This window comes from Crocodylus siamensis, chromosome 10, assembly GCF_052110815.1.
Source record: "Crocodylus siamensis isolate JL-2025a chromosome 10, ASM5211081v1, whole genome shotgun sequence".
Taxonomy (NCBI): domain Eukaryota; kingdom Metazoa; phylum Chordata; order Crocodylia; family Crocodylidae; genus Crocodylus; species Crocodylus siamensis.
The window spans coordinates 41713347-41740951 of NC_143404.1; the positions used below are offsets into that span (position 1 = coordinate 41713347).

At 38.3% G+C, this 27605-nt stretch overlaps 2 protein-coding genes across 6 annotated transcripts in view; both read right to left on the bottom strand.

Moving 5' to 3' along the window:
• CPNE1 (copine 1) overlaps window positions 1-27594 on the bottom strand; it is an 82177-nt gene extending 54583 nt beyond the window's left edge. The window contains exons 1-2 of one of the 4 annotated variants that reach the window (XM_090064146.1): window positions 27477-27558; window positions 24236-24286 (exon numbers count right to left, since the gene is read on the bottom strand). The gene's annotated coding sequence lies outside the window, so the exon portion shown is untranslated. Of the gene's footprint in view, window positions 1-17335; window positions 17342-24235; window positions 24319-27476 lie in introns of those variants that run through there. The other 3 variants (XM_090064143.1, XM_090064144.1, XM_090064147.1) reach the window with 3 other exon arrangements.
• On the bottom strand, window positions 12933-27564 carry RBM12 (RNA binding motif protein 12). 2 transcript variants are annotated; one of them, XM_090064142.1, is made up of 3 exons: window positions 27477-27564; window positions 24236-24286; window positions 12933-17478 (listed from the first exon to the last, which is right to left on the bottom strand). In XM_090064142.1, exon 3 carries the CDS (start codon window positions 17454-17456, stop codon window positions 14823-14825), a length of 2634 nt encoding a protein of 877 aa, XP_089920268.1. In that variant the 5' UTR covers window positions 17457-17478; window positions 24236-24286; window positions 27477-27564; the 3' UTR covers window positions 12933-14822. The 2 variants fall into 2 exon arrangements, with proteins under 2 accessions (XP_089920268.1, XP_089920267.1); XM_090064141.1 differs by having other exon boundaries at window positions 24236-24318; window positions 27477-27533.
• Window positions 27595-27605: the final 11 nt, after the last annotated feature.

The window sequence follows — 27605 nt, forward strand, 5'->3', positions numbered from 1 at the left end:
ACCTCTAGATTCTATCAACCTATGTCTTATAAAGTGTGTGTGTGGGGTCTAGTTATTAAAGATTTAGGTTGAAATTAAAATACCTTAAGTAAGTAGGCTTTACTAGGTAGTTCATCTTTCCTCAAAAATAAGTTATCCTATTCCAGTACGGACAGGAAGCTAAGTTTCAGTTCACACTTTCAAGCCAACTCAAACTACTTTTACTCTGGCAGAAAGGGGATGTAAATAACTTAGTAGCATTCCAATTGAGATGCTTTAGTTACAGCAATCAAAAAAGAAAAAAAAGGAAAATCTCAAAAATATTTTAAGAAGAATAGCTCTTGAACATGCATTGTTCATATGTAGAGGCAATACACCAAAGAACTGGTTAATCTAAGCATTCTGGGTCCTGCAAGTAATTCCAGAATCTTAAATATCGTTTCAGTAGAAGGTTCTACACAAAATTAGTTAGATATTCTTAATATACAAGAATAGTTTAATAGTGAAACTTAAAATGAAATCAGTTTTACAGGAGAGTTCCATCTAGATAATGTCCTTGGGTCACCATTTATTTCACAATTTTGCAACTACAAATTTTGGTCTGTGATTTCAAATCTTGGTTTTAAGATATTTTTCTAGTCATTATAGTTATGAAATAAATTTTAAAGCAAGAGTAAACCAATAAGGTGCTGTCTACCTGTATCTGCAGAATCTGGAACAAAAGCTCTGAAAGGTTAAACTGCCCTATTCATCTCAGAGACTTGGCGATGTCTTGCATTTTTCAGAAATGCAATAGAAAGCAATTGTGCTTCAGCGCAAATACCAAAGACCTTTTAGCTCTCTGGAGCCTCTTAATTCAATTTTCAACTCAAAGGCTCCTGGTTTTCTAGCCCTGGAACAGTTTAAAAGGGATCCACCCAAACTAGCTACAAGCTTCTCTTTCCCTAATGCAGATGGCAGGGGAAGGGAGTTCTGAACCAGGTCACCTGAACATCACAGCAGCTTTAAAAACCTCAGAGCTAGGACATCTGGAAAAATGTAAAGTCTCCATGCTAATTTAATTACAATTGAAAACATTGATCAAACATAATATTAATCAACTGTAAGCCATAAGTGTGCATGTTTTTAATGGGACCAAGACTGACAAGGATGTCAGAGAAAAAAAATATTTTAAATGAATCTAAAATTTAGGGCAGTTTGCACTGCATAGTATGGTTCTACTCTTCCCCAGAGTGCCTTGCATCTTATTTCTCCTGCATAAAGACCATGTTCATTCATAGCTAGTTTTCAATAGTTCCTATTGTTTTATGATTGCTTTGTAGTTGTCCTCAATATAACCTTACCCTTCATTGAGGTTATAGAAAAGTATAAAGCCAACAGTCAAAAAGTCTGAAGTTGTTTCTCTGTAATAAAGAGGGGAAAGAGGAAATAGGAACTCTCCTTTTCAACTTCTACTTCAAACTTTATCGTATATTTCAAAGTAATCGCAATACCATTGCTATATGGTTAGTTTACACAACAATTGGTTACAGCTGAGTTTTTTTGCAGACAAGTAATAACCTCATAGAAGAAATGCCACCTCTGTCAGTGCCAGCTTGATTCCAAGAGCTAATTCTCCATTTTCTCCTGTCCAGTTTCAAACTCCTCAAAAAGTACAGATTCCATCACTTCTCATAAGAAATCTATTCTTGTTCCATTGCTCTTAAGATTTCTTTCATATTCCTTTTATGCAATTTGTTTAACCTCATGATACCTAGCTAGACTATTTTCAGTTCTTTAAACTGGTTCATCTGTATCCCTAATTTGAGAGGACGTTTCCCTTATGTGTACTCATCTTCATGAAGCCAGATTGTCAGTCAACTAATAAGTCTTCTTCTCTGAAACATTCACAATTTTTTTTTTTTTTACCTTCATGAGAATTACATTGGAATGCAGGGAGCAACAGCAACATTTCTTAATTGTATGGGTCAAATCATACTATTAAGCCAGTAGAATCATACCAAGCATGCAGCATTACTAATAGCATTAAAATGCACTAAAAAAATTCAGACCATTAATAGCTTTTAAGAAAAAAGGTCTGTATGCTTTTCACATAAAATGGTTCAGGACCTATAAAATATGCTTATAGATATTAGGTTGTGTGATCTCCTTGTGGCATCACTAGCCTCTACCCTAAGCATTCATAAACTCATCCTACAACAAAAAGCCCCATAGCTGAAAAAGTAATGAGTTCCACAATGATTTTTCAGCCATTTTATTTCAGTTTGGTGGCGGAGGGAATAAAAAAGGAGCTTTTATATCCCAGTGATTAATAGCAGTAGCAAAATAAAGTGTTATGAAAGTTGCACTAGGAACTCCTGTTATCCAATGGTGAAATTTTAAGTTTTATGTACTGGACCTCCCTTCAAAATATGCATTTGTGTACTTGGCTCAATTGTTTAGTCACAAGAAAAATGCCTTTTCAGGCTAGTAAATGTAATGATTTCAGAAAAATCAGTCCTGGAAACTGACGACTTCTGTTTATCTACAGAATAGCAGAACACTGGCAACACTAACCTTCTGTACATACTGTTCTGGAAAACTGATTCCATCCTGACCAGGAATAATGAAATTTAGATGCAAGATGCTGGGATTTCTATTGCCCAATTCAATACCCTTGGCTTCAATATTGAGAAATGCTGCAGGCACAAAAAGTTAGGCTGAGATGCCATTTTTCCAAAGGCTACTGGACAAACAACTTTGCGCTAACCTGCAACAAATCCAAACCTGTGATCAGCGATAAAAGGCTCCACACCATTACTAACAGACGGAAAATTCAAGGAACTGTTTGTGATGTATCTGAAATACACCCAGGAATCTGAATGTTTTTCATAGCCACTTTGACTTGAAAACTGTGGCTAGAAATCTAAAGATAGGCTCTAAAGTCTACTGGTGATAACTGTTTTCAGGCAAGCTAGACATACATTTGACAACTGTTAAATCTTTTTGGGGCTAACAGACAGCTCCCGCTGTCATAAATGGTAATGTAAAAAGCATTTTACTTGTCCAATAACACATGAAAAACAAACACTGAGGAAGTTTTATAAACTGACCCTAGGCTAAACTTACTACAATGAGGAGACAGCCCTCCTTTACTTATGATAATCAAACTTAAAGCCATCATCAAGAGCCTCCGAATTGTTATCGAAGGGTGAAAATGTTAGGAAGGTTTAAACCATTTCTTCTCTTTTTTAGCACAGCTTTCCCCAAAATCACATAAGCTGAGCCTCATTTCAAGAAAATGGGTCCCAGTTAACCATTCCTACTCTTTGATTCCACCCTGTGCTATAGTCTTGTCTCATCAGTATCACCAACTATACCTCCCATTCCTGGAGTCACACCTTGCTTTGAGAAAGGTTTGAACAGACTTTTATAATATGCCATACCCTTCAATGCACAGTAAATAATTAAATATTTCAAACTTCTTGTTTATAGGTAGCCAAAAAACTTCAAAATTTGGCTGAACTTAAATATAGATGCTTCTAGTTTTTGGCGATGAACAGTTTAATTTACTAGAAAGAATGCATCAAGTGATAAATGTCTCCAGACTATCATACCTCATTCTGGTTTGGACCTCAAGCCAGGATTTCTATTTGTAGATAAATGTCTCCAGACTATCATACCTCATTCTGGTTTGGACCTTAAGCCAGGACTACTATTTGTAGGAAGATTTGTACTCTTACTCCATCCATTATGTAGCCATGGTGGTTCAGGAAATGTATGGGAAGCTAGGATTTTGTTATCTCTTTTACTGTACCAATTTTATATTTGGGAGAGTTACTGGACAAGCTTTCAGATATCAGGTGCCCAGACATCACCTCATAGATGCTAGGGTCAGAAGGGACCTCAATGGATCGTCGAATCTGACCCCCGCCTGTGGCAGGAAACAGTGCTGGGGTCATGTGACCCCAGCCAGGTGCTTGTCCAGTCTCTTCTTGAAGACCCCCACAGTAGGGGAGTCCTCCCTTGGAAGCCTGTTCCAGATTCTGGCAACCCTTACTGTGAAGTTCTTTTTGATGTCCAACCTAAATCTACTCTCTTTTAGCTGGGGGCTGTTGTTTCTGGTTATTCCAAGGGGTTCACTGGTGAACAGAGCAGCTCCTATTCCCTGCTGATCCCCTGCCCCAGTGAATTTGTATACTGCCACAAAATCCCCCCTCAGCCTTCTCTTTCGGAGGCTGAAAAGGTCCAGGTCCCTCAGCCTTTCTTGCAGGCCTCTAACCATATGAGTAGCCCTCTAGACCCTCTCAAGGTTGTCCACATCCCTTCCTTCAAAGAGTTTCAATCTAATAATCAAGACAGACACAAGATAAGAAAAAGGAAGGTGTCATCATCCCTCATCTCTTGATATTCTACCCATGAAATATCTAATTATTTAACCACCCCTAGATCCAAAGGGAAAAAAAGGGAGAACAGACACTAACGCATAAGCAAACTTTAAAGGTCCAAGCCAAAACACTTGAGATGGAATACGTTTTGTATCATTTTTCCCCAAGTACTTGTGCAAAGGGAGAACCCCACTCCCCTAAAAAAAAAAAACAACCCCCAAAACAACTAATTTTCATGCCTTCTCAATTTCCAGTAATATTCCATGGCAGGATATATCAAAAAAGTTTCTGGGGGAAGGATTTTAAAGCAAGTAACTGGGGGCATTGTACTGGTCAGTCATTAGGCTTTATAGTGAAAAATATATATAAATACCTAAACATTAAGCTACAAATTTTGCTCCAATATGTGCAGTTTCTTGTACTACTTGCTTGTTCCTCACTCCAACTGTTACATTTTTCATATGATACTGAGAAACTGATGTTTTTGGGAGACACCAGAACTGAAACCAAAAAGTTTTAAGATTTTGATAAAATATGTTGATATATTTGAGGATTCAGAATGTTTTTGTTAATCAAAAGTGATGTTAAGATGTACATATCCTCCCACTATGAAGTCAACCCTCTTCCTTTTGCTTAATCCTCAACAATTTGCTTTTCTCCCTCAACCCCTTCATTCATGGTGTTGACAAAGCAAGCTTCTGCAGCACCCTATGTTTTGCTCACTCTACAGCAGCAGGGAGACAGCTCAGGCTACTGCAGAGAACTAAGTGTGGAAACACTCAAAAAATGCCCTTCTACACTCCAAGCTCCCCCTGTGGGAGTAGAATACTAGCCTCTGTCTAAAGACAGAATTAATCTCTGCCAAGCAAATAAGGCTTATATCACATCACCCAGAGAAGAAATGGTTCAGAAGCTGATGAATGTGGAAGTGGAAGAGTTGAGTGACAATGATTATGAAGCGATATAGTCAAGATCCTAAGGAAAGGAAGGATAGCACCTAAATAAAAATTGTGGACTTGAGGAAAGCTCAGGAAACTGCATAGATAGGATCCCACAGAAAACAAATTCGAGGATAGTAGTAGCAAAGGGGTTGGTTCTACGTGAAAGAGATGGGTACACAACTGATCAAATCACCACAACTCTTGAATAGTCACCAATGGCTCAAAGTCCAACTTGGAGGATGTGTCAAGTGGGGTTTCCCATGGACATTTGTCAGGGGCTCAGTACAAATTCTTATTAATGACTAAGAAGATGGAATTCAGAGTACATTTAGTACAAATCTGCAAATGACACCAAGTTGGGTGGAGTTGCAGACGTTTTCTCAGACAGAATAAGGATTCAAAATGACCTGGATAAACTGGAGAGATGGTTCAAAATTAGTCAAATGAAATTCAATAAAGAAAAGTTCAAAGTACTGCAAAAAGCAACCGTCTTAAATTGCAATAGGCAATTTAGATTGGATATTAGGGAGAACTTTCAAACTATGAAGGTGGTTTAATACTGGAAGTTTTTATATGCTGGTTAGATGGACATTTGTTTGGAATGGTCTCGTCTTGAGTAGGGGGTTGGAGTAGATGTCTTTTTCCAGCCACTTTTTAAAAAAAGTAAGATTCTAATACTGTCAGAGTTTACCACTCCACCGAGATGACAGGGATAAATCGCTTTTTAAAAGATATTTTGTCCAAGATTTAATACATTAATTACCTTAAATAAGGATTAATCTACCTCCACTGGACTACTGCACTCACTTAATAGAACTGTTTTAAACTCATGTAGGTTGTCAACATCAGAACAATCCTTATTTTTCGTGGTGTAAAATGGTCTTTACAGCCAAAAATACTAGGCAAATATTAAAATTAATACTTGGTTCCAGAATGTGAAAAAATGGCATCCACCTAAGGAAAATACTAAGTCCCACAAACCAGTCTAGATGAAGCCTTGCTCTCTGTACTTGGAATAACTAATGGTGTTAAGCTGCATCATTCCTTCCTTAAGAAAGCATACCCTATTGCTTCAGCAGCAGTGAAGAGTAACTTCTACTCAAGTTGTAGCTTTGTGCAACATTTTTCAAAGCCATTATATTATGTCCCTTGCCAAAAATTATTTTCAACAAAAGGAAAGAAGAAGTGTAGCAAAATCTTTCAGTTGTCAAAAGAATCTTAAGATGGATATTGAAACAGTATATCATACTTACTGAAATGGAAGATAACTGATTACAAGACCCCCCCGCCACTTAATTTCAAATAGGTGGCACTAAACTTATCCTCAAATCGCTTCTTGGTCTTTTGGCTAAGATTACCTGGCAGGGGAAACACTATGCATCTGGGTCCATGAAGGCAGTTTTCCTTAAGCGCTCCCAGGGATAATTGTTCTTCTGGCGTGGTGTAGTACCTGCCAAGGTGTTGGGGCTTAAAGCCCACTTTATGGAAATGGGAGGCTCCTCCCTAGCTTGCTCTTGCAGCCATATGGCTGAGGACAGGTGGAACTTGGGGGCATCTGAACTCCAAGCCCTCTGGGCTTGGGCCTGCACATAGGATGCCTGCCAAAAGACTTCGGAAATATCTGAAGCTCCTGGAGGATGTTTGCTGGTTGTAGGCCCACTGATGGTTCTGGGCTGGGAGATTCATGCCTGTGTGGTACTACTAACCAGCAAGTATGATTGAGCTCTCCTCAGTCAACAGAAATTGAAACTGATTTGGCTAATTTGGCCTGAGACTTGAAATTTGTATTTAAAAAACCCCTCAGATGAGCTGCATTAACCTGTCCTTGTGGTACTGACCTAATCAGCATATTTGTTCAATGTGGGCCATGTCTTTTATAGTTATGCTCACCGTTAGCTACATTTAATCAAATCCATAGTTAGTTTCTATTACTGTGCCTATGCTGCTTTTGGCAGTAGTTTAATGATAGACTGTGTATTCAGTGAGATTTCCTTGCATGTGATTACAAGATGAGGGGCTTCCGCCCCGTCAACTGAGGAAAAACAACCCTCATCTTGGAATTGAGTAAATACAGTATTATGAAAAACCACTAAAATGCATTTTCTGCATATCCACCAAAAAACCTCTCTTTTTAAAATATAAGTATGCTACAATCTCTACAGTAGGTTTCCCTTAAAAACTTTGCATAAATATAAATTTAGTATTTATAATCTTGAACTAAACAGAATAAACAGAACCTTTCAAAGGACACTTGTCTTTCAACAGATTCTGAACATCCAGGGCAGTATTTTTCAAGTGTCTCACGCTGGTCTAACGGTTTCCATTGAAGCTGAATCATTATAATTTATTTTAAATGGAAGCAGATTTGGGTAACTGACAAGAATTTCTGGAAAATCTCAGCCAGTCCATTTTCCAAGGTGTATCTTATTTTATGTTTTGGATTATTTTAATAGCACAGATGTAATCAGATCTTCACTTTTTTTTGTCCTTTGACTCTTCCACAACAACTTAATTCAATATTTGAACTACAAACACTGATGGGTAAAGCTTAGAGATGCACAATTAATTCTTACTTTTTAAAAGATACCATATCTGTTAATCTTACATTTTGTTGAGGATACGAGTCTTCAATCTGGACCAGGTTTGGCCAGAGTGTCCCTTTAACCAATTCCAGGAAGTGAAACAAAGCTGATGTTGCTTCAAACTTGGAGAACAGTCATAGCCTTCTTTACTACTGACTCACTAGATTTGAGTGATTATTTCAGCTCCCAATTAGCAAAAACAGAAACATTTACTTACCCCAACCTCAGTAAAGAATTAAATCCTTCAGATGAAAAGCTTTAAGTAAATGCAAGGCTCCATGACAAACTGGAACTACATTTTCTAGGAACATTGGAATGGAGGTCTGAAATCCTAAGCGAGTTAAACAATGTTTTACTGAATTTCTTGTGAAGATAAACTGCCCCATTTTTTTTAAAGCTCTCACAACCTGCTCTTAAATTGTGATTTCTTGTATTGCTAGCCCACGATTATGTTTCGTTAATTATCTTAGTTTCTGCGGTTTGAGTACTATGATTCTGAACAGTGAACAATCGTGGACTTTAGCTCCTCAGAATTTATTGAAGGTCTACTGGAACTGAAAGGTGCGGTCATTTTAGCAAAAGCATTCGGCTAATCGTAAAATAAGATGAACTGTCCTTTTTACCTTACTCATTCCCACAGAAGGTTTAGATGTGAAAGGACACTTCATACTTGTATACCTTGTGTGTCAACTCCAGCAGTGGTGCTTTGGTTAACTAATTAATATTTATTCATAATCGCAACACTAGCACATATAAAATAACACTCTGGAACCTGAGTGTATTTCAGAAGCCACATTTCAGTTTTCATTATAAATTAAAAGAACAAATGTCAGCTATACTAGGAAAAGGACCATGTAAGTACCTGAAAAGGTACATAGAACTTTGAAGTCCTGCTTTCGGGGGGGGATATACCAATCAATCAAACTTTAAAGGGTTCCTCACCCTTTAAAATTTGCAAAAGGAGCTCATTTTTTTTTATATTGTATTTGTAATTTTCCATGTGAACTGGCCTTGCTTTGGTTCAAAACTGGAATTCTTACTATTGCAGAAAGCAGCACAGTGTTTGTGTCAACTCAAAGAACTAGATTTAAAAAACAAAGCAAAATCCACACATGCAGGTTGGAATGAAGTTGTGTGATTGCTTGACATTACTAAATAGCTGGCAAAAATTTCACCTACCTTAAAATGGTTAGAATTCAGAGTTATATTGGCCTCTGGGGTCTTTGCTTAATTAAAAATGCATCATAATTGTTTTATTAAGTCCTCAAAAAGTCACCATTTATTCAGATTATACCAAGAGGCCCAAAGAGACAAAGCGCAAGTGCTTTTAGTGAGGGAAGATTCTTGGAATACCATGCAGGATTTGAGACATCCTGCACACCTCCCATTGTAACAAACTTACATACAAGATGACAATTTCTCTCTTCACTGTACAGTTGTGCTGCACAGCCCAAGATGAAGTAAGAAGTACACTCAAATTTCATTCCCAGAACTATGCTGCACATGATTTACTATACAAGTGCAGGAAAAGACATGCTAATAACATCAGTAACAACAGGGAAAATAAAACTGTCCCAAGAAAAGAATTAAAGAAATTTGAGAAGTATTAACAGAGGAAATGGGCAAATATACATTTAACTGCTTTAAAAGGTCAGGGGGGCTTACACTGTACTTATGTCAGCATGACCCAGTAGTAATACCAGTTAGGTATGGACAGACATAACATCATTTCAAGTAACTTCGGCAGCTTCAGAAGGTGAGCTGATGGAGGTAAACACTCTTTGAAACATTCCCAAAATGGCCAAACTGCTCCAAAAGTAAGCCGGAAGGAAACAAGTACTATTTAGAAACCTGTTATATGGACATGGTCTACAGAGCATAGCAGTAAAAAGCAGAGTCCTCCAATATCCCACGTACTCCATGTTCCTTCCAATATAGTAAGACTGAAGGCCCCATCCCCCACTTGCACCCCCCACAACACTAAGGGGCGGTCCTCCAGGGCAGAGATGGAACACAAAACACTCATTGACATGCTGGCTGCGCCCAGAAGCCACAGGTTGCAGTGCATCCTGACTGGAGAGCATGCCATAGCATGCAGCTGCAAGGACTTTGGAGTGCTCCATGGGGGTAGGGGTGGGGAGAGGGAAGCTAGAGAAAGGCAATAGGGGAATGTATACATTTCTGCAGCTAAAGTGCTTCAAAGTGCAGCTCACTTCAAATCTTTGAATGTTAAATCTGTCCCTACACCCTTAACTAAAATCACCCTAAAACTTGACTCTAAATGAATCAGGGTTACTTTGAATGGTTTTGTTACACTTGTATCTCTACATGCACAGATGCAAGTTGCATCCTAACAGCTTGTACCAGTATCCTTTGAGATCGATACAATTGTTATGTCCCCCTATAACCAGAGGGTTCTACAAAGTGTCACTCTTGGTCCTGTGAAAAGCATTCTTTGCTCTGAAGGCTCGCTTTAACACATTTGGGAAGCAACCAGTAACTATGTTTGAATTCAAATGCCATTGTATCTAGTGCCAGAATTTAAAAGCTGCCTAGAATTGAAAGATCCTATACTAGAAGCAGTTGCAAGGTAAGAGGAGGAGGGGGCAGAGGAAAGGCTTTCATTTTACTTTGTGCATTTAATAGAATTTATATATAGTCAGTTTCCACTGTTTTGCTGAAAGCTAACTGCACTTAATTCTGCACTAATACATCAAATCATGCATTATTCTATGCGAGTCTACTCTCTCTACTCATTCCAAGGCTCTGAAAAAACATTTACCAGCAACAGCCTTAGCAAAATGAACTGTAGGGTCTGCAGGCAGGAGGCTGCGAACAGACAGGAGGAAACCTAGCTAACACATTTAATATTTGTTTTCAGGCCACTGCACATTCTGAACTACTTTTACACAAGTAGAACAGAAAACTCCAATAAAATCCTCCACTTCATTATGAAGAATGATCAACCTTTTTTTTCCCTAAAAGCAGTCCATTAAAACAGAACTGGGATCAAGAAATGTTACATAAAAGATAGCAATGTCTACTTTCTTTCACCTCCACTACACTTCAGGCAACTTGGATAGTTTCTCAAGGTCTTCTTGTCTTATTTTAGGAGTTCACAGACATGACTGAAACAGGAAAACAAACCCATGCAAAGTTTCTAGCCTACTTGTTGACCTCCTCTGAAAACCCGGGTGTTTAAAACTGCCTTAATATCATAATTTTTGTTGACTTCCTTATTAGTTTTCCTTCCTACTTCCAACAGACTCAGACATTATGCATGTAAGGGAAAAGGAAATAAACTGTTTACTGTATAAAGGATATCCTTCAATTTTCTAAAAAGCAACAGACCTTCAAAAAGTAATTCTACTTTTAAAAGGCAACACAGTGGCCCTTTACTGAGAAATTCTTACCTTTATCAATATACAACAGTTGTAGTTCAAAAACAAAGTTGTACTTGCTCCATTAAGAGCAAAACTTTGTTTTAGTTTGTGCAATATTCATTCAATAAATACTGCTTTAAGAGCAAAAGTTTAGATTTAGTACCATGGTGGCATCTTCTTGTTGGAATTTAAAGTCAGTTAAAGCCTCTTTTCATTTTATTCTATTTTTATTTCACATTGTTGACCTTAGTGTACAAATAAGCCACAAAGTCATATTTCTTTTTACACGGGGTATTTTCATAGCTGAATGTTTAATGCTTTTGACATATTTCTGAAACTCACCAGACACATTTAGATCCTGATTTGGCTCCAAATTAGGCAGCCTAACTTTAAAAATAAAGCCTTACTCCGACAACTTGGTCAATTTCAAAGGACTTCTAGATTAATGTTTCAGTTGACACTATATTTAAAACAGGCCACATTATGAATCGGGTCCAAAATGCAATGGCTAAATCTGAAGCAATTTATTTTTTTTCAAGTTCTTATGATAATGGTAATTTGGTAGCAAGTGATCCTTCCTCTCAACCCACCATGTAATAAACTATGTACGATTACAGGTCTTACCACAGCAGCAATATCCTCCACATCTTCTACCTCATGTATTAAACCTCTAATTGTTGCTAGTTACATTTTTTTTTTAAATAAGCAAGTCACTTTTTTTCCTGCACATCTTACAGTGTGCCACAAAGTTCCAGATAACTAGGATCCTTTAAAATTTCACTGCCTTGATTTCCACAATTTTGGACACCAACTAACGCTAAAATGACCTATGACATATTTGGTTATAATGTATTTGCAACTTATTTTAGCCCACTGCATTCTTTTCTTTATACTATCTTGAAGGAATTTTAATTCATCATTACTTATGGTAAGCAGCATGCTACTAAATCATTATATAGAAGACACCTCAAAGCTTTACATGCAAATACGACTTCCTAATATTTGTGGGGAGTTCACATTTATTTACAAGTATACACTTTACAAAGATGCATTTACTAATGTATTATGCTAAAGGTCATGAGTATACCAAAGCACACAGCAAGATACGGAAAAGCGAACTCAAACCCGTCATTAGAAAATTCCTTTTCCATCAGTATCAATCCTACTAAATACAAAACGCAAACTTTGTTTTACATAAAATTTTGAAAATGAAAAGTGTTTACAAATGCACAACTTAGGAAATAATTTTACAAGTCCTTTAGACCATACAGAAAATTAAAATAACCAGAAATGTAAGTTTTCCCAACACAAACCTGCAGCTTGTTAGAAAATCTGAAGAGATGTGTAAAAGCAGATATCACGATATAAGAAATTCCTGGAGTATTTCAGAAAGGTCTACTAATGCTCTGACATCCAAAAGAGAATCAAGATGCACTGCACTATTTTAGCTCTTAGATGCATATGGATCAAATTTCACATACCAGTAGTTAAATTACAATTTCACAACAAGGAAAGCATGTTGTGATTCATTTAAGCTTGAAATAGTTATCATCAATGTCTGCAAGCCATATACTAATATCTTCTAAATTCAACCAGTTCTGTCCACAGTGAAACCAGGTTTTCCTTTTCAGTACTTTTATTCTAATGTGAAATATGAAGAAACAGCACCCAAATAATAACTGAAATATAGTAGGAAATTTTAATTAGAAAATTGTTTCAAGAACAAAGAGCAAAATTTTAAAAAAAGCTCAAATACTTGTCTCCTATTCAAATCATCTTACTGAATCAGTAATAGTACTCTCAAAGAAAAACATCTGTTGAAACAATATCCCCAAGACTGTTAAAACGCATAACAAAGACAGACAATTTTATTAACAGGAGACTTAATTGTAAACAGTATATACAATCACAAAGCTTTTCAAATGTGGGAGTGTACCACCTAGTGATTTGTCAAAAACAAATTTATTCTGATGAATTTCAAAAGGATGTGTAATGCAACCACCTCTTTATTGTAGTACACCTTTTACAAGCCTTCCAAAAATTCCTGTACTGGAAAATCCTCTCAGAAGGTAGCGTTGCACAGGTTTTCAGATCTCCCCTATACACTACATGAATAAAACTGTTGCCACTTGCACCTATAAATTATGCCAGACAGTATACTTCAGTGTTCCATAATATGCAACACTAAAAGGCACGAGATTTCTTTGACCAAGAAACAGAACAGCTTACAGGCTACTATGTTTAAGTACAATGATTTGCAGGGAATTGTGGAATTTCAGACAGCAAAAAGAATTTGAATATCTAATAAACCAAGAGTAGACAAACTACAAATTCTATTGTTCAATCTTGTGAATAATTGCTTCCTTTTTGATTTTCTATTCTCCATGAAAGTCTTCACTGCACAGTAAAGAAAATGTCAACTCTTTACAGAATTTGAATAAAACAGCACAAGTTTATTGCAAAAATATAGTAAACTCAAAAAAGTGTTTTCAAGGTTTTTTGAGGGGAAAAATAAGATTAAATCTCTGTATTGACCCATGACAGTATTTCACAGCACAGTTGCTGAAGTTAAGATAAAAAGCATTTAAGAGTAGTTTAAACATGAAATCTTTAGCTGGAATCCAATCTTCTAATAATGATAATCCCTTTGGTTCTCTTAAATAGAGAGATTCCTTGCGAGTAGTTCAGCAGATACACAAGAAATACAACATTCACTATCCAAGCTAGTGTCAAAGAGTCTATCACAACTGTTACATAATCCTAACAAATCAAGCTACTTAAACAATGATGAATGTTTCTGAGTTGTTGCTGGTATGGCACCAACTTTATTTTTTACTAGAAAACTAAATACAATAATGTTTGAGGGTAGCTACATTTGTGGCAAAAGTCTTATTCTGCACAGTTATAGTTGCAACAATAGCTAAAGGTTATTCCACAAAGAACAGCTTGAATTTTACAGAACAGTTCTGCTCATAGGTATATATGAAATAGCTTGGTAGACATTAGCCATGTGCATAATTCTATCTATACAGCAATAACCTTTGAAAATAGGAGTACATACACAAAACAATTAATCTATACACTGAGAATTCATTCACTTGCAGAGGAAAATTATAAACAAAGCTTTAACCCGGAACAAAGTAATTCAGCCAGTTTTTAACCGAATCTAGGAAGAGCTATCTATTTTACAATGGCTTGCAATAGCACCCACTGAGGGCCTCATTGACTTCATCTCATTACATAAACTATTTCCTTTATCCACAACTACATAAAACCAATCTAGATTCCTTGATAAACATCATGGGGTCAGTTTAGCTTCAGCAAACTTTTTCTATTTCGTGCAAAAGAATCTCTCTTCTCACATATTTTTAAATCAAAAATCCTCTGCACATTCATCCTTGCAGGGTTTCTTATATAAATGGTTAAACCACTGTTTTGTCTTCGCAAAACAAATCTGATTACAATTTAAACAAATCCACAGGTTCTATCCTGGATACACTATAAAAACAATGTGGATGCATTAATCACAGCACTATGGGTATCTATTCTACAGACATTTCATATGAACAGCTACCCCAAGACAAGTTTGACTTTTCTTGAGCCTATAGGCCTGTCATTTAAATCAACCACAGCAGCCATTGCTTCATCACGAGACTCGAATGCAACCATTGCTTCTCCTGTGGGCATTCCTTTTTCATTGTATTTTAAGCACACTGAACCTGGGATCACTTGGTAACCATAAAAGAAATCCAAAATTTCATCCACTGACACAGTAAAGGGCATATTTTGTACTTTAATGACAGTAGGCCCTGGCTTACCAGAACCCGTTCCAAAACCCGGGGGTCCACTAATATGCAAGTTTCCTGGTCCAGCTCCAAAACCTGGAGGTCCACTTAAATGCCCAAGTCCACTTGCAATACCTGGAGGGCCACTACCAAAAGTAGGAGGGCCACTTAAATTACCAGGCCCATTCCCAAAGCTTTGCGGTCCCCCTCCAAAATTTGATGGTCCGCTCAAATTACTAGGACCACTCCCAAAACCTGGGATATCAATACCTGCACCAGGCAAACCACTGCTTCCAACTGAAGGCATTCCTGGTCTAGAATCACCAAAGCCACCAACTCCTGGTGGTGGCAGAGGGGGACCAAACGTAGCGCTAAAATTACCAGGAAAATTAAATGGAGGGCCATTGTTGACATCTTTCGAACTACCACCCATGAAGGAATGCTCATCACCACCAGCATTTTGTACTCCTGGCACTGCTACATTCCCTTGCATTGGCATTTTCAGCAACTTTTTGCCTTGGGATGGTGGATTTCTTTCAATTTCTCTCATTTCTTCTACAGTAATCAAACGTAAAACAACATCTCTTCCATTCAGTTTTTTACGGTGCAGGCGTTCTGCTTTGTGAGCATCATCTTCCGTTTTAAACTGAACCAGGGCTTGTCCTAAACCTTGCCCGTTATTATCAACAAGAATTTGCACAGAGTTTTCTTCTACTGCCAGTCCCTCTAGAAACTGAAGAATCTCAATTTTTGTAATATTGTATGGAATATTTGATATATGTGCACATAATTTTGGTGAACCAGTCTCCCCCTCCGTATTCATTATGATCTCTCTCTGATCATAGTTGAAATTCTGCAGTCTTTTCCGAATCATGTCTATCTTTTCTAACATCGCCTTTTTAGTTATGGGATGAACTTGAATAAAACGATTCCCTATGTACTGCTTATGATGACACAGAGCTGCTTTGTAATCGGCTTCATTCCTGAACTCAACAAAACCCTCACCAATTGCTTTTCCATTGGGTCCATAAGCTATATAAATGCTGTCTTCAACAATATCTAATTTTTTAAAGAAATCTATTACATGCTTGTTCTCTGATTCGAAAGGCAGACCTTTCAAATAGACACAGAAACCCTGCTCATGTGGAGATCTTGATCTTGACCTTTTCTGTCCACTAGGAGATTTGGACCTAGCATGTGTTTGTGGAGGAGGATGGGGCTGTCCAGAACCACCCATGGTTTGCTTGAAAGTGATATGGCCTCCAGCAGATACCCACTGTCTCTCTGTTGCAGGACTAACTTCAACATAGCGTTGAATCATTAGCATTCTGTTTCGCTTCAGTGCTTCAAATGTATCTTGAGGAGAGAAAAACTTAACTAGTCCATTTCCATTATTTCGGCCTACATGATCTTTTAGCATATGCACTGCATCCACACGAAGCCCATGGAAAAAGTCTTTTACATCAGATTCTGTTGCAGAGAAGGGCATTCCATGAACACTGACATACAAATCATCTGGATTGATAGGAAGTGGTTTCATGCTACTTTGAGAATTCATCTGAATAGGATTTACAGGATTCATGGGACCTATAAACATTGGAGTCAAGCCACTGTTCATATTCAATGCTGTTCCAGACCCATTCATTCCAGCAGGTAAAGGTGCTACAGGTGGAGGATTCATAGGAGGCATTCCTGATATAGGGGGCATAGAGGTCATTGGTGGTACAGGGGGTACAGGAGGTATTGGGGGAACAGGAGGAACAGGAGGCAGGGTAGGTACAGGAGGTGGGACAGGTATAGGAGGAATGGAAGGCATAGGTGGTAAAGATGGCATAGCTGGCATAGGAGGAATTGGTGGAGGTGGTACAGCGTTCATAGGGGATGCTGTACTAGGTATTGTTGAACTAAATGTCGGGTTACCAAAGGTAGTCCCAAGATTTGGAGGTGCAGTTCCCATACTGGCAGTGGAGAATGTGGGTATGTTTTTGTTGCTGTCATGAACAGTAGTAGAGGCAGTTACTACACTAGGAGAGGGATTGTTAAAGTTAGTTACAGTAGTTGGTAAGTTTACCCTACCACTCATTCCAGAACTAGGTGGTGGTCCAGACCTGCTAGCATTTGCTGGTGGCATATCTAGATTGGCAGTTTCAAAACGCCTACGACTGAGTTCTATCATGTTTTGCATTTCAGTTTTGCTACTAAGCAATAGTGTTACTTTTGACCCTTTAATAGTACCACCTGTGCGCATCATACCAAGCCTTGCATCTTCATCAGTGGCAAAAACGATGAAAGCCTCACCCAGTTCACCCCCTACAATATGCACGCCCCCATCAGGAATGGTCAATCCAGAGAAGAAGTGACGAATGTCCATGGTCCCCGCCACAATCGGGAGACCTTGCAAGCGGATGACCACAGCCATGCTGCGCTGAAACAACACACACCTGCAGATGAGAAAAGGCAACGGCCATGTCAGACTACTGTTTATGACACCATGCATTTACCTACAGACACCATCTACTATATTATTTACAAACTCCTAAGGACATCATGCAAAGAAAAAAAAAGTATTTTTATGTTCTAGAGTTCTTTATTCAGATTTGTTTACCACATTGAACATTTACGAACATAAAACATGAACTGAAGATTTTTTTGCTGCAAGTAAAAAGTAGTTTAAATCAAAATTCAAAAAGGAAAGATCAGCAGCCTAAGACCCAAACAAGCATCAGTACAAAACCCAACTGTCAGCAAAAATCATTATATCAGAAGGTTTATTCTTTAATCAAATGCAAGGAAAATGGCTGTTTTAACTAAACAAATGAACTTATCATATGTATCTTAGGAGACAAAGGAGAAACATTTGTACACTTAAGCAGCTCATGTTTTGACTGAACAGAAAAATACAGCACTACTGAAACATTGTAAGAACTTTTTATTTTCCACAGATCTTAAATATGTAAAGAACAGCAAGAAATAAGATGCAATTGATCTTATTTCCTAGTTTAGCTGATTTCCTATTTTTAAACAGCTTAATTGCTAAAGCTTTTCCTTGTTTTTCTTATTGTGTTTCTTTAAGACAATTCACACCCCAAAAATGTAAACCACACTCTTAGAAAGGTAGAGTGTCTACCCCTAAATGAACACAGTGCCTATGACCTAACAATGGAGGTCCTAGGACCTCCTCTAATGGAGACCTAACAATTACTAGGACCTTTGGGCATTACCCCAATTTCAATAACATGCTTCTGAATATACTTGGCTAACAGAATGTTCCTTCAAATTGCAAACAAGGGAAACAACAAAAAACAACAATGATCTCTTCTTTCTGATTAAAGTCAAGGCCTGATCAAACTCTGTTAATGACATGTGGAGCAGAGTCATAGTATGAACACAACTACATGGGAGTCTAGGTACCCTGTAAATACATAAAGAATAGGGCCAAGAGATTTTAAAAGGAGTACCTAAAATTGGAACCCTAAAATCAACTATGATCTTTAAAAGTGTTAAGCACCCCAGAGCTGCCAGCAGCTTCAAAAAAGAAATGCTGGATGCACAGCACTTTAAAATTAAGTGTGTTTTGTTTTCTTTTTTGATGTCTACATAACACTTAAGCATGCTACTCTGAAAATTTTGACCTAGACCTACAAATATTTCCAATCTGGGCGAGGAAAATAAGCATTTCATAACAACACATAGACAGAATTTAAGATTTAGTGCTATATTCAAAACTTTTAGCTGGTTGAGTCCAACCTTATTTTCACACTTAACTACACAAACTGCTAAATTATTTTTAAAAATATATTACAGTGTTAATGTTTTTAAATAGCACCTACTTCTCCAGCCCTAATCTACAAAAGTTCTACCAAAATACTTACACAGCAGCATGAAAAAATTACACTTAATAACCAATGGAGCTCTGCTAGCTATCAGCAGAAAGGGGGTTGGGGTGGGAAAGAGTTGGTGCAGCTTGGGCAGTTCAAACTCCTGGCGCTGCCAGAAAAAACTACAATACATGCACACCACAGGGGCTGGTCACTTTAGCCCCTTCCCCTGCTGTTAAAATGGTAGTACCTCCTGAAATACAGGTACCTTCTGAATACAGGCAGTACCTCCTGAAATCTCTAAACAAAATCCACAGATTAACTTCAATTTAGCTAGTTGAAAGCAACCACAAAATAGCTATACTTAAGCAAAAGGAGTTAACTTTGTATAGCCTGAGTAAATCTGACCTAGTAACTTAGCTGTTCTCAAATTCTTTCAGAATCTAGAAATGCCCCTTGGAAAGGAGGAGATGCTTCTGACTTGACAAATCAAACAATTCACTAGGTCAGAAAACCACTTCTTGTCTTCAAGAAATTATCATCAGCATCTCCCTTTGCCTGATCACCACTTCCAGAGTTCAATTAGCTCCCTCACTGACCAGTGTGAGCTAGTTCAAATCTGCATGGAAGACCACCAAGAACTCCTAGATCAGAGGTTCTCAATCCCCTTACACTCCAGGCACCTCTTAGAAAATGCCAGATCTATTTTCACCAGTTTTTTGACAACAGAAAAAACAATAAAGCAATTCTTCTGTTGCAATGAACTCAAAGACCCCACGACAGGTCAGTATAGTTAAGAATCACTGTCCTAGATGCTAAAGTATGTATAGATATTCAAGCAGAATCCCACTCAAAGAACCAAACAACCAGCACAGACTAAGGAAGGCTACTAACATGCCAACTTCTGGATATAAACTAATTTTCATCATTTGTGATCATTAAAGATCCTAAAGCACTCTCTCAGATTAAGGCAAGAGACGCATGAATAGATTAACCCCATAGCAAGACAACATGCCCCAATTATCAGTTGCAAACATGATAATCTGCAAAAGCAGCAACTCCAGCTCAACAGTGGGAAGTTTACAAATAGTAACATTCTCAACACAGCCTGCTCAGTTCTGAGGCTTTCAAATATGCAGCCTATTTCCATACTGCTTCTACGATACAATTTGCTTCAACTCTCCATTTATGCACCTATAGCCCAAGCATTATTTACCTTTATACCCATGTCAAATTCTGATTCAGTTACATTTGTCTCCCTGATTTCCCCCAGCAATTTCAATAAAGATTAATCTCCAATTCTTGTTTCTACTTGGGAGAATTTTTGCAATCTCTGAATTTTCCTTTGCTTGATGAAAGGCATTTGGGCCTGAAAGCTTGTAAACATTTTTTAAAAATTGTGCAACTATCTAGTTGGTCTAAAAAAAGCTATCATCTCCATCACAAGAGTTCTATCTGTTCCATACTGTTGCACAAGGTTGTTGTTCGCTGCTGGGAAAGTTACAACAAAACAAAAAGCTATTCACACTGACACCAAGTAAAAACTTAATACTCAGGAAACAAAAATGCTGCTCCTAATCCTATTCTGTCATGGGCAACACATCAAAGGCTCTCTAGTATTCTGCAGTTAAAAGCAACTGGAGAAGAATGAATGATCCATGTCCTTTGTTGAAATATTTTCCTCTCCCTCTAATACTTGATGTTCATTGTCATAAGCATTAAACAGGCTTTGGCCAATTGTTGCCTAATTTGCACTTGTGCATCTGATCATTCTGTCCTAATTGCAGGGATCTGCATTTGTTCTTACTGAATTTTACTTTGTTAATTACCAACCACTTCTCCAGCTTATCCACATTACTGTGAATCCTAACTCCACAGTGTCTCCCTGCTCCACCCAGGTTGGTGGTCTTCTGTAGCTCTGTTAAGTATGTGCTCAACACTAAATTTCATTCTCCATATCATTAATGGAGATACTACTAAAACAGTACCAGACCCAAAACAGAACCCTAGGAAACCTCACTCAGTACTTCCTCCCAATTAGACGCCGACCCATTGATAAGACAAACATCAAATGTTTTCCTAAAGTCAAGGACAACCACTGTTCTCTAATCTTCAAAACTCGTCATCATCTTGTAGAAGGAAATCAGGGTGAACAAGAGTGACTAGCTCTAGACAAATCTATGTTGGTGATTTATGATTACCTCTAAATATTTAGAAACAGTTTTCTTGATGATCTGCTCCATGATCTTAACTTCCTTGCCAGGGCAAAGGGAATGTTAGCCAAAAATTGACAAGTGTCAGTTAAACAAATATTCTTTACATTAAGTGAGGAGTTTGGTGATTTGCTCCACTGACACTACTTTAAGTAGTTGATCACATTTTTGATGTGATATAGTTTTTAATTTTTTTTTCTGAAGTATTGTGTTTAAAAAACAAACTAAATTCATCACTAGATATTCAGAACAGATATTGTTTTGTGAAGACAGTATTTACATCAGGTTTTTACAAACATTAAGATACCAAAAAATACACAGAACTATTTTTTTGTCTATTTGCTGACATAATTGCCAGCATGCATGCTCAACTGCTGTAACTGCACGAGTTTTTTATCTAGATTTGCAGTTGAGTTTATGAAGCACCATCTACTCTTCATGTAATCATTAGCACATTTTGGAAAGGACATGACATCCAGATGACTGAGGAGATCAGAACTCTCAAATTATCACTTCACATTGTGACCTTTCAGGTGTGATAAAACACTCATAACTGCAACTCAAAAACCCATTAAAAACAGAAACAAACAAGAAACAGGGGCTTTCATTCTGAAGACTAATACTGTGTCATAAGTGTCAGTTAATTACTTAAGATTCAGGTAATCAAATCCCTGAAGCAGTGCCATCAGCCTCAGTTCCAATTATTATTTAAAGAGAAGCCCTTTTTTTATAGCTTAACTAAATTATAAATGCCAAGTTATTTTGAATCTAAATTATTGGCAAGATATACTATTTGAATTCTACAAAACAAATACAAACCAAAACAGGATGGAAAAAATTAGGACGCTAATCATGCAAATAATTTATTAAGAATTTTAATAGTTCCACTAACTCACATTCTTGAAGTTAAGCATGCTCATTAATATCAGATGTTAAAACTGCATTTTAATTATAGGTTTCTTCATAGCATAAGATTTGTCAATTGAAAAAAATAAACTGCTTCAGTATTAACCATAAGCCATCCAGAATTTCAACATTTTTACAGTGCTTTTTAAAACCACACTTGGAAGTCAAACTTCCTAAGAAGAGCAGTCTGCAGTTAGGATCCTATCATCACAACGTAGATTCTTAAAAGCATTTAAGTGACTCGGGAACAAACGTCCCATTGACTGAACATCTGATAGATAAATATAATCCAATCAAAGCATTTCAACACCGACTTGTGAAAAGTCAGTATATTGGAAGATGTTGACAATGGTACATACTATTCACTTATTAACTTTGTGATCAAAGCTCCATTGCTCTCACTGTAGGGATATTAAAAAAGGTCCTTAGATTGTCATTTTTGGAACAGGAATTGTGAAAGTTTAGCAGAAAGAGTCTCTTGTTTGCAAACTGGTAGTGGAATTTCAGATTTGACAAGTACAAAACATCCACTTTAACAATTTAAGACCAAAATGGAAGGGGCTGCCAACATAGTAATAACCTAGTTTTAAAATTCTAATAAATTACATATTTATCATGATGTGTAACTTCCAATTTCAAAAAGAATACAACATAGGCAGAAGGATAATATTGTCTCCTCAATGTACAACTCCATTAAGATTAACAGAAGCTTGTTGCACAGAGTAGAAGTAATTTAAGGCCATATGTACAACACACTGCACAGAGAAAGCAATGGACTAATTTTTAAATATATGTTTAGTTCACCAATTAAAACATTTGGAAAGCTCAACTAGTTTCCTAGTGAGTGTACAGAGATTTGAACGGTAATGTGTTCCAAGATGCTGTCTTCAATCAAAGAGATAGAATTATTGAGAGAAAAGATGGACTGGATGGAGAAACGCAAGAAACGGGAACTTTGAAGTTCTTTGGGTTTGTAGCAATGACTTCGTATGAAACCACTGAAATAACCGTATGCACAAATACAGACTGGGGAATGACTAGCTAAGCTGTACTGTGGAGAAGGTGCTTGGGGTTACGGTGGACCATTAAGTTGAATAAAGCCAATATTATGCTCTTGATGGAAGGGAGAAAAGAAAAGCCAACTGCATTCTGGGTGGTATTAATGGGAGTATTACTTGCAAATCCAGGGAAGTGATTCTTGTACTGAGAGCAACAAAATTATCAGGGGCCTGAGAAGCAGAACTTAAAAGGAAAGGCTGAAAGAACCAGGGTTATTTAGCCTGGAGAAGAGAAAACAGGGGGGATTTGTTAACAATTTTCAAATACCTGAAGGGCAATATTAGAGAGGGTGGAGATGGGCTTTCCTCTGGTGCTGTAAGGAACTGAACTAGCAGCAATGGCCTCAAGCTGTGGCATGGGAAATTTAAGTTAGAGATTAGGAGGAGCTTTGTGACTATGATGGTGGTCAAGCAATTGGAACAACCTACCTAGAGAAGTTGTGGAGTCTTCATTCCTGGAACCTTTCAAGAGCAGGTTGGACAGACTCAGTTGGGATGGTTTAGTCAGGAATGATCCTTCCTTATCGAGGGGACTCAACTAGATGACCTTGTAAGGTCTCTTCCAGCCCTACTTTCCTATGATCAGGAATACCATCACTATGTGCACAATTTCACAGTCTTGAACAGAAAGAACCTAGTAGCTGAAAGAATACTGCCATTCAGGAAGTTCTCTCTCTCTCTTTTTTTTTTTTTTTTTTTTTTTTTTTTAAGTATGCAGCCTCATGCTGTCTGGCAATAACTAGAACTAGCCAGGTGGCAAACTCTTTTAAAAGACAAAAATTAAAAACACTGTTCTCTCAAACAAGTGTTTGATCTCATTTGTTATCTCAAAAACCTAGTAAGAAGCTTACCAGTACATTTCAGTACCTGTAACTCCTGGAAAAATGCAAAGCTATTACCTGAAGCAAATACCTATTTTTATAAACAATGCAGAAAATTTGTTTGAGTACTCAAAGCTACCACATGCTGATAAAAACAGTAATATTTTAGCGTTTGGCAGAACATCTGTTTAAGGGGACAATGCTGCCAAGCCAACCATCACCAATGGAACCAGAATTAAAAAAAACCTAACGACATGATTTTTTTTAACAACACCCAGAAGCATTCCAAAACCAAACTCACATACTTCAAATGACCTTTAAGATTATATCTTAACATGTAATCAATATGCATTAAAAAAATCTTGAATCCAAAACCTCTTACCTGCAAGACAGATGTTTTTTTTCTTAACAAGTAGCAGAAGCCAAGCCAATCCTGTGGGCAACCAATTAAAACCAACTTTTAGACTGCAATAAAGAATAAATGGAGGCAAAAATCAATGCAGGCAACACAACAGAGGTGACAGTCCACAATGAACTGTATATTTAGAAAGTTCACGTGTGAGACCACCACAATGCACTGCAACATACAGCAACCACAAGAATAAGATTTTTTAAAAGTTTAATATATCCAATCCTTACACCAGTGTCACATTTTGATAACTGCATTGTTTGGTTTTATTCTGATTGTTCTAAAATCATGACTATGCCTTACTGGAACATAAGTTATACATAAGTTAAAAGTCAGAAGACAGAATTTAACAAACATCACTTTTTCCCAGAAAAGGGAATTAGTTATCATCTCATTTTAAAGGCAACAGTTATATACAACCTCCCCCCACTTCCTCAATGCAGGATCAAATCCTAAACTTTTGGGTTATAACAGAAATTAGTGTTAGTAACCACAGTTTTACTAACACTATCAGGACAACTGCTTCTTAATTCTGCACCTACCTATTCAATTTGAGCAAAATACTACCTTAAGTTGCTGCTAAGGAAAATCTCTGAAAACTACATACACCAACATCCTCCCATGAGCCAACAAAACCTATTCTAGTCAAGTTACACCTCAGAGACTTTACAATAACCTCACTTCCACACAGCATTCTGAAAACTGTCTACTGTGAACCCGTCTATCTGCAGAATACTGCCCTGTAAATACATCAAGTAGTTAAAATTTTAGTAATTTTTTTTAACTTAAACTTATTACAATTCTATCCCAGGCATCACAAGAATGAGCAAGAAAGCCAAGATATCTCTACTGAAATGTTCATCTGTATTCGCGCCTGGAAAAAAACACAGCCAATAACTGGTTTGCTTGTGGATGGAATCTCTCAAACTATGTTTGTCCCTCTGGAAAATTCCCTATAGAAAGGTCACATAACTAGCAAATAAGACAGACATGATCAAGAAAAATTACAAAATCAAGATTCTTAATATTAACAGAGGCAGTGTCTGTTACAAAGGGTTATCAACAACTTTTATCTATGAACTTCTTTAAAGGAAGCCACAAAGCTTACACTCCAGATGGAATTCTCTATTAAGAGATAAAATGAGCATAGTTATTCCTAAAAAAATCTTTTTTGAAAGTAGGATTCCAGATCTATACAGAAGAAAAATGCAACTGAAACCTCGCCTTTGATACAAGTGCCAAAGAGTTTTAAGACTGAACAACATCCAATTAGAATTCTCTGCTTCTAATCTAGCCCCATTGCAAATAAGACTTAACAATACAAAACTATGAACCCTCTGAAGTACAGCTTTCACAGTTTTATCCATTTGATAACAACTTTCATATACATACAACATTTCACCAGAAAAAAAATCTTAAGTTACTCAAAATATTTCCCGTTTAGAGGCCGAGTAGTATATACTTGTCTAGAAACTTTAAAAAGACATAATAGGCTAAAATCCATGGTTTATATACCCGCATTAGACTGCAAAATGCCATCATAATATGCAAACTTACACAACTTTCTTCAAAAAGATTAAAAAATACAAAGCTACAGTCCACCATATTTCAACTTTTCATAGCATCATGTACCACCAGTCACATTATACTTTACACAAACAAGTTAAAACTTAGCTGAAAAAATATTTTAAAACACAGATTTCTTTAGGTATGTACCAACATTCTTTCACTCCAATTTAGCACTCAAGAACATATCACCTAGTCACATAGCCAAATACAGTATAAAGTAGGTATACTGCTTCCCCATACAGAACTGACAACATACTTCAATTCTGACTATAGATGCATGCCTTTATTGAAGAGATTCAACCACTAAAGTTCTCCAGTGAACAGCTGGCAAGGAAAAGCACACATGGTAGACTAGGTGCTTTGTTGACTGGGATGAAATATAAGTTGTTCTGATCTAAAGAGATTTTCTATGTGGGGACTGCTGATTTATTTATGCAACCCAAGCACTTGAAGGTGAACCATGATACACAACTCTGCAAGACAATACAAGAACTAAAACAATGATTTTATTCTCACAGGAAAACATTTTAGCCAGAATTTGGGGATAACGTGCTTCAAAGATCATAAATGCATTTAGACTTTTAATCAGACCTAATGCCACCCCCCACAGCAATACCCACCTTACACCATCACAATTAACTTGTTATATACACTAACCTTTGATTTGGCATCACTACACATCCTCTAAATATAATTATACTGGGGGGGGGCCCGGTGTCCTGGTAAAGGAGAGACATTTACCCTATAAAAATTGTTTCCTTCTTATTCCTTATAATATTCCCAGAAAAAGAGATACAGGCATACTTCACCAGCCTTTCCAAATAAGCTCTACTTTGCACCAAAAGCACACCTTCATGGTGACATCGCTCCAAAACAGGAGTCTCTTTTATGCAAACACCACCACTGTGGATGGGCGCACGCAGTGAAAGATGCGCACAACTGTCCAGAGCCACTAGCAAGACTGAGTAACCCCACCGTGTCTCTACAAGGGGCTGCACGGATTTCTTTCAGCACTTACTTGCTACCCCCGAGCTGCAGGGCTAGGCTCACCAGGAAGACTCAGAGCAGGGCACCGCATTCCCCGAGCCAAGCCAAACAAGCCAACTAATGAAGCACTCACTGTCAATCAGACACGGGCCGCTCACAGGCTGCACATCCTGCAAGGAGCTATCGCCCGAGCATGCGTTCTTACACCTTTAAACCAGCTCCAGCCCCGCCACGGCTTTTGCTTCGCCCGAGTCGGACCCGCCACGCCGCGCTCGCCCCTCGCTGCTGCTGCTCCCACTGCTGGTCGGCCGCCGCCTCCCGCGCTCGCAGGGGCCGTGGGAAGGAGCCGCAGCAACGCGGGCTCTACACGGGCGCCCGGCGAAGCGAGGCGAGGCGAGGCCGGGCCGGGCCGGGCCTCAATCCCGCCACCGCCTGAGCTCTGGCCACACAGACTCACCTGCCCGCGCAGCCGCCGCGGCAGCTCCGAGCGGCGCCCGGCCCGGCCCGGCCCGGCCCGGCCCGGCCCGGCCCTCCCCTCCCCCCTCTTTGTGCGGCAGGCGAAGCGCGGGCGGGTCCGGCCCGGCCTCCCCCCGCCCGCAGGCGGACCCGCGGCGCAGGAAAGGGGCTTGGCGAGGCCCGGGCGCTGCCGGCTCCTTACCGAGGAATCTGCACGGGAAAGGGGACTAGAGAGGAGCAAACACTGCCCGGGGCCGCGCCGCGCTCCAGCGCTACAAAATGGCGGCCGCAGCACTGCCTAGCCAGCGCTGCGGGGCGGGGCGGGGCGGGG